General features: G+C 38.3%; 1 protein-coding gene across 1 annotated transcript in view; it reads right to left on the bottom strand.

The window, feature by feature from the left end:
• Positions 1-12245, bottom strand: part of USP40 (ubiquitin specific peptidase 40) — a 67285-nt gene that overhangs the window by 54311 nt on the left and 729 nt on the right. The window contains exons 2-6 of the mRNA XM_028140603.2: positions 9125-9192; positions 7892-8005; positions 5412-5576; positions 3580-3726; positions 771-914 (exon numbers count right to left, since the gene is read on the bottom strand). Of these exons, the coding sequence (XP_027996404.2) occupies positions 771-914; positions 3580-3726; positions 5412-5576; positions 7892-8005; positions 9125-9192 (638 nt within the window). The remainder of the gene's footprint in view (positions 1-770; positions 915-3579; positions 3727-5411; positions 5577-7891; positions 8006-9124; positions 9193-12245) is intronic.

The following is a 12245-nucleotide window of genomic DNA, read 5'->3' as shown; positions in this document are numbered from 1 at the left end:
CTGCTGGCCCAGTCACCCCTAAATGCCCTCCCCTGCAGGCCTGATCGCCCCCAACTGCCCTCCCTTTCAGGCCTGGTCCCTCCCAACTGCCCTCCCATACTGGCCATCTTGTGGCGGCCATCTTGTATGTTGGAGTGATGGTCAATTTGCATATTACCTCTTTATTATATAGGAGGATATTTTTAAATGGCTTATAAAGTAGGTTGATTATGCAATTAATTTGTTTTCAAACTTTCTCTTGCCCAAGTCTTAAGTACTACAAATCCCAGGCTAGTAAGTTCCAGTTACCTGTTCACTTTCTAAGTGTGTAATTCATTACTGCATTTAAAGTAAACTAAATCCAAATAGCAAAGTGCCAATTAAAGGTAACTTCTTTTAATGTGAGGTCACTTCTAATTTTGCTCTTAAATTTCATTTCAAAGCTTTTTCAAGAGAATTTAATAAAAAGAACTGAGAACAAATCCATACTTTGAAATTCAAAAGGACTGTAATAAACCAGGAGTTCTTAGCTGGGAGTGATTTTACCAATTCCCCTTCCTGCAGGAGACATGGACATTTGACAAGGTTTGAATACATTTCTGTCACTACTGGAGAGGAGGGGGAGGTTGCTGCTATCATCTACCAGGAATGTCGCCTCACATGCTACAATGCATGGGACAGCATAGTGCCATGGCTGAGATTCTGCAATAAGCCAACTGAAAACCAGGTCAGTTAAGAATTCAATATTGAGAGGGAGAAAAAAAGAATTTAAAAATAAAAAGAGTTCAAACCTGTTCACAAAAAGGCTTGAGATTGATCCGAAGAGGGAATGTGTAACAGCTAGTTTCCTTGTATCGTTCACACTTCACAAAATCAAAATTAAATCTTAATAATGAAACAGTAAGAAAGGGAGGCAGCTTACGTAATTTGGCCGACTGTTAAAAGAAAAATTTTTTAAGTTTTTAAAAAGCAGTTGCATAAAAGAATACGTTTCTTAAACAAAGCAAATTATGACATAATTTTAAGAGAAATATGTCCTTAAATCACAAACTCATCATGATGAACTGAATATAGCCCTTGATATAAACTCATCTATTTTATAGGACTAAAAGTGATATCACTCATTTATGCTTACAACTAAAATTTACAACCCAATTTTATGTTTTTAGTGTTCATACCCTAAAATCAAAGCTCTCTGATGAGCATGTTATAACTGGATGTTCCCCTCCCTAACAATGTTTCTTTCCTGCCCAAGTCCTAGCCTTTCATCTTCTTCCTTTTATTTACTAAAGAACTGGAGCTCTTAATCTGGGATCCTCGGACCTCTTTCAATGGATCTGGACCCTTGAAATATCAAAATTGTACATGTTTATATATTTTTATGAAGAGAAGATCCATATCTTTTATTAGACTTTCAAAAGTGCTCTAACTCCCCAAACATTAAGATCTACTGAATGGGGTTTTATAGTTACTGTTCTTACAAGCAGGTAAGAAGTTTTTTAAAAATTTCTTGCTTTAAAACAAAACACGTAATTAAGCGGTTTTTTTTTTTTTTGTTTGTTTGTTTTGTTTTTTTAAGTCATCAGCTTTTAGCCCTGGCCAGGTAGCTCATTTGGTTAGAGTGTCATCCTGATATGCCATGGTTGTGGGTTCGGTCTCTGATCAGGGCACATACAAGAGGCAACCAATGAATGCATAAATATGTGGAACAACAAACTGATGTTTTTCTCTCTCCCTAAAATCAATTTTTTAAAAAAAGTCATCAGCTTTTCCCAACCCCCTTACTCTAATGGCATATAAGGGGGGCAAAACATCCTTCCTCATATATAAAATTATCCAAAATCATAAATATTTAACATTCCTAAAAATATATGTAAAACAATCCTAAAAATCAAGTAGATAATGAAAAAAAATTTAAATGATAAAACAGCAATTTAACCACATGGTAGATTTTCAAATAAGTCTAAAAAACTAACTCAACTATAATGTGGCTGAGAAAAGAAAGACTGTTCAAAATAAGAAAATCTGCATTAACTTAGGTAGTACAACTAAACCTAAATTTAGAATGCAATAAATCTAATGCAACTACAACAGAATGTAATTTTAAAAGTATCAAGATAAACTCAACTGATGTGGCTCAGTGGTTGAATGGCAATCCATGAACCAGAAAGTCATGGTTCAATTCCCAGTCAGGGCACATGCCCGGGTTGCGGGCTCCATCCCCAGTAGGGGGCGTACAGGAGGCAGCCGATCAATAATTCTCTCTCACACTTGTGTTTCTATCCTCTCTCTCTCTCTCTCCCTTCCTCTCTGAAATCAACAAAAACATATTTTTAAAAAAATATCAAGATCAAAATATTTCCACTGAAAAAGAATTAAACCAATGATATACAAGATGCATAAAAGAACTGCTTTTGTTTAGCAGGTTTTTATTTTACTAATGTGCAAATTAAGCCCAACTAAAACTAAAAATGTATTTAAGTATCTTTCAAAACTTTTTATCCTCTAAATTTTATATTTATTTAATTAGATTGTAGTCGTAACGCCAAAGATGAGATACAAACTAAATAAGAAAACAATAAACCTCTCTATTTAGGTTTCCTAAAGGGGTAAAGGCTGGATAAAAGTATGCACTAAACAGTATAATATTTACCCTGGTTCAAATCCTATTGTGAAAGCTACAGGCGTGAGTTTATTGTTTTTATTACATTTTCACCTACAATGACCAGGATCCAAATCAATATCGTGTGTTATCTAAATCATTCCTCATTTTCTTTGTTAGAATAGTCAGTCATTGTCAGCTATAGGAATAGTGTTATCTCGTTGTCATAACAGAGTAACTGCAAAGATATGTCTTTTGTGGTTGTTCTTTCAGTGAGTGCTCAATAACGACAGAGTGACTCGAGCTCCAGTTCATCATGCTAGAAAGAGCTATGACACCATCCACCAGCAGTGGAATACCGACCACTGTGGATAACAATGGCAGCAGCGGAGTTGATGCCACATTGCAGAAAAAAAATCATTGCTTACATCCTGCCCTCCTTTCATCCTGTATTTTGCTTTGCTGTACAAAAAGAAACCCAGAAGTACTGTCAAGCCCTTTAATTAGGGCATATTAGATCTGCTGGAGTCGGGAAGGGGATATTACATATACTGAAACTGTAAAATAACTGCCTCTGCAGAAAGTGAAGAAAGCCATCTATTTTCATAGTAGTAGACAAAGAAAGGGAAGCTCAACAAGTGCCTTGGTTGGCAGAAATAAAAACATATTGCCTTCTTTGTAATGATAATTTGCAAAAAGCTGTGATGGTGAGGAGTTTATCACCAAAAGGTATATTTAAGAACACTGAGGTACAAATAAATTTTTTCCTGGGAAAGAAAGAAGTTGAGAAAACTATTGAGTTGAAAGCTTAAAAAAAGCCTTTACTATAAAAATTAAAATACAGATATATATATATATGTAAATGAGTTTTCGATCCTTAGTATTAACAGCTTCATGTATATCTTCCACACTGTTTCAAACAAGCTGACTTCACTTGATAGACCTTCTTGCTAAAGTACTAAATGGGCAACCTAAGAAAAGGCAGTGTCTGTCTTTACCTTTGCTGCTTTCACCAGCCGGTCACAAGTTCCACAGTGGTATAAGTTGTCACAGTCAAAAACTTCCTCTTCTACATACATGTTCCAGAGTGCATCTTCCAGACCTGTTACGTTTTTGACTGCTACTGTTAGATCTAAGAAGTCTTCCTAAAATACACATAAACATAAAACTTAAAAAACAATTTCACAGTTCACATATACATCACCAACTCATACACATAATGAAAATAATCAGATCTATTTTTCCTAAAATACTGTACATATCAAGGTACAGATCTCCTCCTAATCAGATACTGTGAAATTCATAACCAAATTATCTTTTCTAAAACTATAACTGAGCTTAAAATCATTGTAGATACAATAAGACCTATTTTATCAGGAGTTAAGACAAATGACGAATATACATCTGAATTGAGAAGTGTGTACATGCAAGGCTTATTAGTGTTGGGTCCCTAGACTAGAGCAGCAAAGGGAGGGCTGAATACTCAAATGGAAATTATGCTTACTCATCTGCTTCTGCCAGGGCTGGTTTAACACATACTGAAGAAGTTATAAGAAAAACAAAATTTTGAGCCAAGATAAAAAGGTATTCTATTTTTATGAAAATTAAGAGGATATTTTACAAAATGGGAGTCTATAAATTATACTGTAACTACATTTTAATTAAAACATGTTTTTAGTAATAAAAACTTAGAAAATCTGACAAGTTTATAGAGTATTTAGTTTTAATAGTATTAAAGGCATTATTGGGACTATAAAATAACAGTACTAAGTTCATGGTAGAAATCTAAAGTAATAAAAGTAACATTTAGATATGGTCTATAATATATGTATGTGAAAAGTTAATTTTTGTAATTTATCATGTGCCTTAATATACAAAATAGTACGAAATTAGTTTGTGAATTACTATTATAGATAAATCATACAGTAATTCAAAGACACACAACATCTTAATATTTCCAAATTAGGCTGGCCAAACCTATTAGCACAGACAAAAAGAATCAAAAAGTATCTTTTATCCCCAATGCTCATAAAGAAATAGAAAAGAGAAGAAAATATCTGTGCCAAAAAAAGCAATTAATGCAACATTTAGAAAATGGCATTTAATTTTTTACTCATACCATCAAATACAGAAACATTCTAGAACTCTTGCCATAACAAAATATTTTTATTAAAGGATAGATGTTCAGATGAAATCATTTGCTGTCGAAGATAGGTAGAGTAAATGGAGATTATTATATTTACATGAGCAAATTTCCAATTATATTGAATGGACAATCTATGTCATGACAAAGTATTATAGGTTATACTGGATTAAACATTATTATAATGGCTTTATATATGATTATGTATAGTAAATATATATTTTTAAACATGTAACATTTAAATATAAGCATACATGTACAAAGAACTTTCTTAAAGACATTAATAAACTAAATCCAATATTTAATTACAGATATTTGTCAATACCTTATTTTTATTACTTCCCTAATTAACTTGATAATATTCCACCAACATCCATGATGCAGTCACTTTCCTTATGAGGCCACAGATCTCTACTGGCAAACATCTCCCAACTCTATTTTCTAACTATCAGAATAAGGAATAAAACATTAAAACGATGTGTTACGATATTTGCTTCTTTCAGTTTACATGGAGAAATCTGGATTATAAACTTATGACTTAGGTGGAGCTAGAGTAAAAGAAAAATACCAATAAAGTGATTTCCAGAAATAAAGTTAATCCTCACATGGTACCACAGGTCATAGATTTAACAGTATGAATTATTCTTAACAATATAACTTATTACTAAAACACTCTTGCATATTCACCTGCTTTTCACTGACATTCTTACATTCTTTACAAACAATCTGGTTAACAATGGTCCCATGATATAGACGATTGATGAGGTCATGGCCGGAGGTCCCAACTAAAGAAGTTTCCAAAGCACTAAAGAGAATTCGATTCAGTTCCTGCACATCATGTTGCCTCATTTCCTATAAAAAAGGTAACTTTTAAATGTGATTTTGTGCTTCACATTTTTAAAAACATATTTTTAAAGTGATTTAGTTAAAAAAAAAACCCACAAGATTTATCAAATCCAAAGGTAAACCTCGATCAAACATAAGGATGACTAATCTAAACGAGCTGAGAACAGGTTAAGAGACCACCACCTATTTTCAGTTTTATTACAAAACAAAATATGAACAGGCAGAGCAGCAGGAGTGGAGAACCAGGAAAGTGAGGTCACAGCAATCACAAAGGCTGGTGCTTTACAGAGGGGCGGTGAGTGCTACTAAGAGCCTGCTGAGAGCAGAGAGGTGTCTCCTGGAATTGGCACATGGATGTCATGAGTGACTTTCACAAGAAAGGAGGAAGAGGAACAAACTGAAGGTGCAGAAGTAGAGGCAGTGAAGGAAGACAAATTTAGAGTTCTTGTGAAGAGAAGCTGACAAAGTGGATAGAAGCTGAAGCAAGATGTGGGACTCAGCATCTTTTTCACTTTTCTTTTTTAACACACAAGACACTAGAGACAAATTTCTTCAGTATCTGCTGGGACAGAAAGCTTGCAGAAGTTTTCAAGCTATTTCTGAACAATCCTGTTTGCCAGAAGTATCTCAGAGACCCTGTCTGCCACTGCAAGTCCAGTCCTACAGGGTTTCCTGCAAGATTTTATTTAGAAGTAAATAAGGTTTTCACAGCTTTAAGAAGTATGATACTAATAAATTAGTGGAAGCTCATTATCCAAAACAAAGGAAATCCATCAATTGATGACTAGATTTAAAAAACAAATACATGGAATATCCATGACATAGAATATTACGTGGCAATAAAAAGGAATGAAGTGCCAATACATTACTATATGATTCCGTTTCTGTGAAATGTGCAGAAGTAGGCAAGTGCACAGGGATGGAAAGCAGATTAGTGGTTGCCAGGGGGTGAGGAGAAAGGGATTGAGGGAGGGGGACTGCTAATGGGTATGGAGTGGGGAAAAGGTTCTAAAATTAATTGTAGTGATGGTTGTACAACTCTGTGAACATACTAAACAAACCACTGAATTACACCCTCTAAAAGAGTAAATTTATGGTGTGTAAATTATATCTCAATAAAGCAGTTATTTTTAAAACAAGAAATTACCCCTAAGCACCTGCCCTTCACCAGAAATTTAACATACTGTTTAGTAAAACCCCATTTACTTCCAAGTTCAAGCCCTACCTCTTTGACCTCGTAGCATCGCCTAGTTAAGGAGTGTTCCTGTTAGAAGACGACCACAGTTCAGAGTTTATTGTTGAAGGCAACATAACATTATTCTGATCATTGCCTCTTTACATTCTGTGTTAGTCTCCCATACCTGTGTCTTTGCAAAAACACGACTATTTCATAAAAAACAACAACACACAGACTTGGTTTTATTTTATACAGCTAACAGCTTATTGACAACAAGCACCTTTACTTGTTGCTGTCAAATGTTTTATGTATGTACACAGTGCAATACCCTTAGGGACACAAAGAGAACAAGGAAGGAAAGTCTCACACTAGGACAGTGGTCGGCAAACCGCGGCTCGTGAGCCACATGCGGCTCTTTGGCCCCTTGAGTGTGGCTCGGCGTTAGAACCACTTCTTCAAAATAGACTCGCCCAGGCCGAAAACCGACTTCTGCGCATGGGCCACGAAGTTTCAATTGCACTGTATGTGTGCGCCAGCGCGTGGTATTTTGTGGAAGAGCCACACTCAAGGGGCCAAAGAGCCACAAGTGGCTCGAGAACCTCGGTTTGCCGACTACTGCACTAGGACACAGGAAGACAATGAAGAGAGTCAGGAGAAAGGCCGGGAAAGGAAATTGAAAAGACCTGCCAAGGATGATTTTATAGTTTTGCTTGAAGCATATGTTCAAATCAGAACACTCAGATTCAAAACCAAGAGCATGTCACAGAGGCAGACAGAATTATTGCTAGGTGGCTTTTTAAACTGATCAAGCAGTTTGCTATATACATGTAATCACTTTATAATAGGTGTTCTACCTCAACTAGTCCATATAAAGATTCTCAGGATATAAATTGTAAAAATCAGCTCCTATACTTCTCTCTGTATCCACAACCCTCTCCCCACCCCCAAATCACAACTGATCATAAAATCCTGCAAACAAGTGTCCAAAAATGTATTTCTGGCTTGTAATTATTTAACACAAGAGAAGTAAATATTTAAATAGTATCTTGAGATCCTAAAACAAAATTAAAGAAGTTAGATAACATTAACCCAGTGTTGATTCTTCATTGCCGGCAATGTTTCTCAGAGAAGCTGATCTCCGTACCTCATTGCTCGTCCACCCAAAGCTGTCAGTGAGGTCTGCTGTGGAGGCTGCTTCCTGGTCTAAGAGCAGGAGCTGAGCAAACAACCGCTGTAACTGTAAAGGTATGATTCGAACCTGAATGAGAACAAATGCATTTCTAAATAAGACTTTTCAATGTGGTTTGGGCTTTTTAAAAGAACTGCATACTAATTTTATTACATCTCCTAGTTCACTCAGTTCACCCAGAAGAAAGTCTACAAATCTTATTACAAAGGGTAATCATTTTTCTTCAAAAATTCAATCCAAAGTGTTTAGCTATCTGGTGTTTTCTACCTGGACATAGTTCAGGTCAATACTATAACCCAAAGAGGCCTTAAAAAACTACCTCATTGATTACAGACGGATAGTAATTTAAGTCTCTAATACTTCATTCTTTCTCTAAAATGCCTCAGATACAGACATACTCTCATGAGGAATTTTCCAGTCATAGACGGGCTGCACCCTGCCTTCCTTTCTTCCTGTGGGTTCCAAGCCTGTTCCTGTCTTATTTGGGGTGGAGAGGGCCAGGCTGACAGGAAATGCTGGTAAGAGCCTAGTTTGCAGACCAAATTTAAGCATCTAAAGTGAGAATCAGCCTTTAGAAACTTTTATTGCAATTTGACATTGTCATGACATCTTTATTATATCCCACAGAAGTATAATCTGCAACAGATGGGGAATTTTTAAAAATACACAAAAACTGGCCCTTTGCTGCACAGGTGGCCTGAGAAGCACTGGGCTGGATCACAAAAGACTTCTTGTAAGAAGTACTGATTTTAGCCTGAAAGCGACAAACTTCTGAATGATGTTTAAGCAGGGGAGAAACATCATTACATCTGCACTTATGATAAACCAATTCTTCATTCAATTTATTTCCAGAATACCAAACTGAATGAATACTGGTCTTATTTGTTGTTAATACAAATAAGTGCATTATGTAGAGTTTCTGTTAGGCTAGTGTGGGCCACTTGCAAATATTTCCTTCACCAGAAGAAAGAATAAACACAGTAGCCGCAGAAGCAACGACATTACATCTGACAAATTGTTCCATTGTCAGTAGGGTATAAGCCAAGTCACTTTCTGAAAATAATAATCATATTTGGTAATTAATTAATAAAATTATCGATTTCTATAAGAAATTAATTCCTTCCTTAAAAAAACACTCCCTCAATACTCTAAAACAGCAACCACCCCTGTAAATCATAGATTTAATACCTTTGCATCAGGATTATCCTTTTCCTCTAAAGAACCAAGCTCTTCTGGGCCAAGAGAAAATAAAGCTTCTAGACAAAAAAGTAGAATCAGAGATGTAAATGACATTATTTCATTTTAGAAAACCAAGGCCACCAATAAATAAAATCAGTTAACAATTCAACAATATGATTGCAGCAATGTTTATACCCTACTCTACACATTTTACATTCTAGTAACATTATTTTTAACCATCTATATATATACTAGAGGCCTGATGCACGAAGATTCGGGCAAGAATGGACCTTCTTTCCCCTGGCTGCCGGCAGCACCTTCGCTCTGGCCAGAGCTGCCTTTCCACTCCAGCCCAGAGCCTCCTTTCCGCCTTCCCACGCTGCCTAGTGGCCCAGAGCGGCTGGGGTGGTGCGGAACACTTGTGTCCCGCCCCGCCCCTAGCCAACTGGCGCCTGTGTATGCAAATTAACCCACCATCTTTGTTGGGTTAATTTGCATACTCGCTCCTCATTGGCTGGTGGGTGTTGCAAAGGTACGGTCAATTAGCATATTACTCTTTTACTAGGTAGAAAAGTCCAGAGACTGGAATGGCGGAACAACCAGTGGCTATAACATGCACTGCGACAGCCAACCAACCTGATCTGGGCCCTGATCAGCCCCCCACCCCTGGCCAGCCCGGCCCCTGATGGGCCCCCAACACCCTGACCGGGGGTGAGGCCAGCTGGCCAACTGCCCAGGGCCCTTGCCCCTGGCCGGCCCCCAACATCCTGATTAGGGGTGGAGCCAGCCAGCCAATCACCCACAGCCCCTCCGCCCCTCCAGCCCAGCCCGATGGGCCCCCATCAAGGCAGGCCAGCCAGACCCCACCAGTGCACAAATTTGTGCACCAGGCCTCTAGTTGACTATAAAGGGCATGCTAAGGTTTCAGCATGAAAGATCTAGAAAAGGAAAATTATTCATATAAAACTAAGAGCAGAAACATTAGAAATCTGTGATGGCCATAGTCAGTAGGTCCCTAGAGCTACCTAAGGAGTATCAGGAAATATAACAAATAATAGTTTTGCATATGATCAACAGCAAGCCATCCTTTCCTGAGAAGGACCACCTTTAACTCTGATCTTGCCCTTCCTTTTAGGGGTATGTAAATATCTTTCCTAGGTTGAGAGTGGTAACAGATGGTAGTGGGCTTAGCTGGAAAAATAAGTTGGTAACTCAATGCCACTGATCAGAATCCTATATAATAAAAGCCTAATATGCTAAGTGTCCGTTCGTCCGTTCAACCAATCAAAGCATAATATGCTAATGATATGCTAAGGCCACTTAACCACTCGCTATGATGTGCACTGACCACCAGGGGGCAGACAGTAGACTGGTCAACCAGTTGCTATGACGTGCACTGAACACCAGGGGGCAGATGCCTCGACTGGTAGGTTAGCTTGCTGTTGGGATCCAGCCAATCGGGACTGAGTGACATGGGCCAGACACACTCTGGAGCCCTCCCGCGTTCCCTCCCCAGCCCCAATCATGCACTGGTGGGATCCCTCGGCCTGGCCTGCACCCTCTCACAATCCAGGATCCCTCGAGGGATATCGGAGAGCCAGTTTCGGCCCCATCACACAGGCCAGGCCAAGGGACCCCACTGGTGCATGAATTCGTGCACTGGGTTTCTAGTTTTTAAAATAATACAGCATATCGCTATGCCACCCAGTGAGGGAATATATGAATCTTTTGGGAAGTCTGTATTCAAACCTAGATAGGAACTCCTACTGGGAACTTTGATATACTCCAGGGAGAGAAGGGATGGGATGGGTGTTGTCCCCCACTGGCAACCACTGCTACCTAGTGATTACTATTATGAATGTTATACTTCTCCAGAATTCCTGGGAGGAACTGGGAAAAAATGAACTACAAGGACTTTTACAATCATCTCCCACTACTCTCAGCTACACTAAACTGGGAGTAGTGGAACCCAATCTAGCCTAACTCCATAAAATATGATTCCAAGAAGCTCCAACACTCTTCTCCCCCAGTCCTTACTCTTTCCCATTTATACTTCCCCTTCAATAAGCATTGGGATTCATGCCAAGCCTTACAAGGAGTTCACAATCCCCACTAAGATATCAACACATGTGCTTGGCTGGTGATCTCCTTTGCTAGAGAAGATGTCCTGGGACTCTCAGCCCTATTCTTGCTTAGTGGTACTCGTCATGACCTGCTCCCACCCCAAACACCTGCCTCGGTATCTTTTTAAGGCTACTTTTCTACTTTAGGTTGCCCTTAAGCTTCAACAATATTAAAACTTGGAAAAGTTCTAACCCCCTCTAGGGATCTGCTTATTGAGACAGAAAATTTCTTATGGTGGAATTACTGAATGCATCAGGGAGATATTTTTATGGAGGGGATGGAATCAAGAACAAGAGGCCCCACTCTTAAATCCCACATGCAGTCCAATCCACTAGAATGGCCCTGGGATGGGGACATGGTAAATATTTACCAAATCTCTGGAGGGAGGAAGTCTTTAAGCTCAGAAGCAACAGAGAATGTCACAAAGATTTGATAAATGTGCATTGGTGGTAAGGAGAATGTGGCAGTCGACACAGGATGAACCAGGTTGTCTGTCCTCAGAATACAGAGACACTGTGGAGAGCTAAGCTACAAAACCACATAGAGCTGGGGGCCCCAATCAGGGCCATGTGCAGGCAAAAGAATGTTCACACTGAAAACAAGACAACATGGTGATGAAGACTCCTGTAGAGGAAGCTAGTTTGCAGAGATGGGAATAGGATAAACATGTAGAGAGAAACAGGAGCAAGAAATTAGGGCCCGATAAGGTGAGACTGGCTTCCTGTAGGTCATTTCTGGGATATTTCCTTACATTCTTACAATAAATCCCTTTTGAAATTTAGTTAATTTGAGTGGGTTTCTGTTCCTTGCACACAATCCCTTTGTCTAACGTCATGCTTGGGTTTTTGAAATTCACTATTTCCAGATTTTAGAAAGGCAATATGAAGAAAAGGTTAACATTATGTTAACTTTACATCCTCAGCAGGGTCTGGGGCAAACAGTATCTGTTAATCAAAATTAATATTCCTGTAACAAATGAATGAATATTCACCCAAGTGAGATAACT

This window comes from Eptesicus fuscus, chromosome 11 (assembly GCF_027574615.1).
Source record: "Eptesicus fuscus isolate TK198812 chromosome 11, DD_ASM_mEF_20220401, whole genome shotgun sequence".
In the NCBI taxonomy this organism is placed as follows: Eukaryota; Metazoa; Chordata; class Mammalia; order Chiroptera; family Vespertilionidae; genus Eptesicus; species Eptesicus fuscus.
This window is presented reverse-complemented; position numbering and strand designations above follow the sequence as displayed.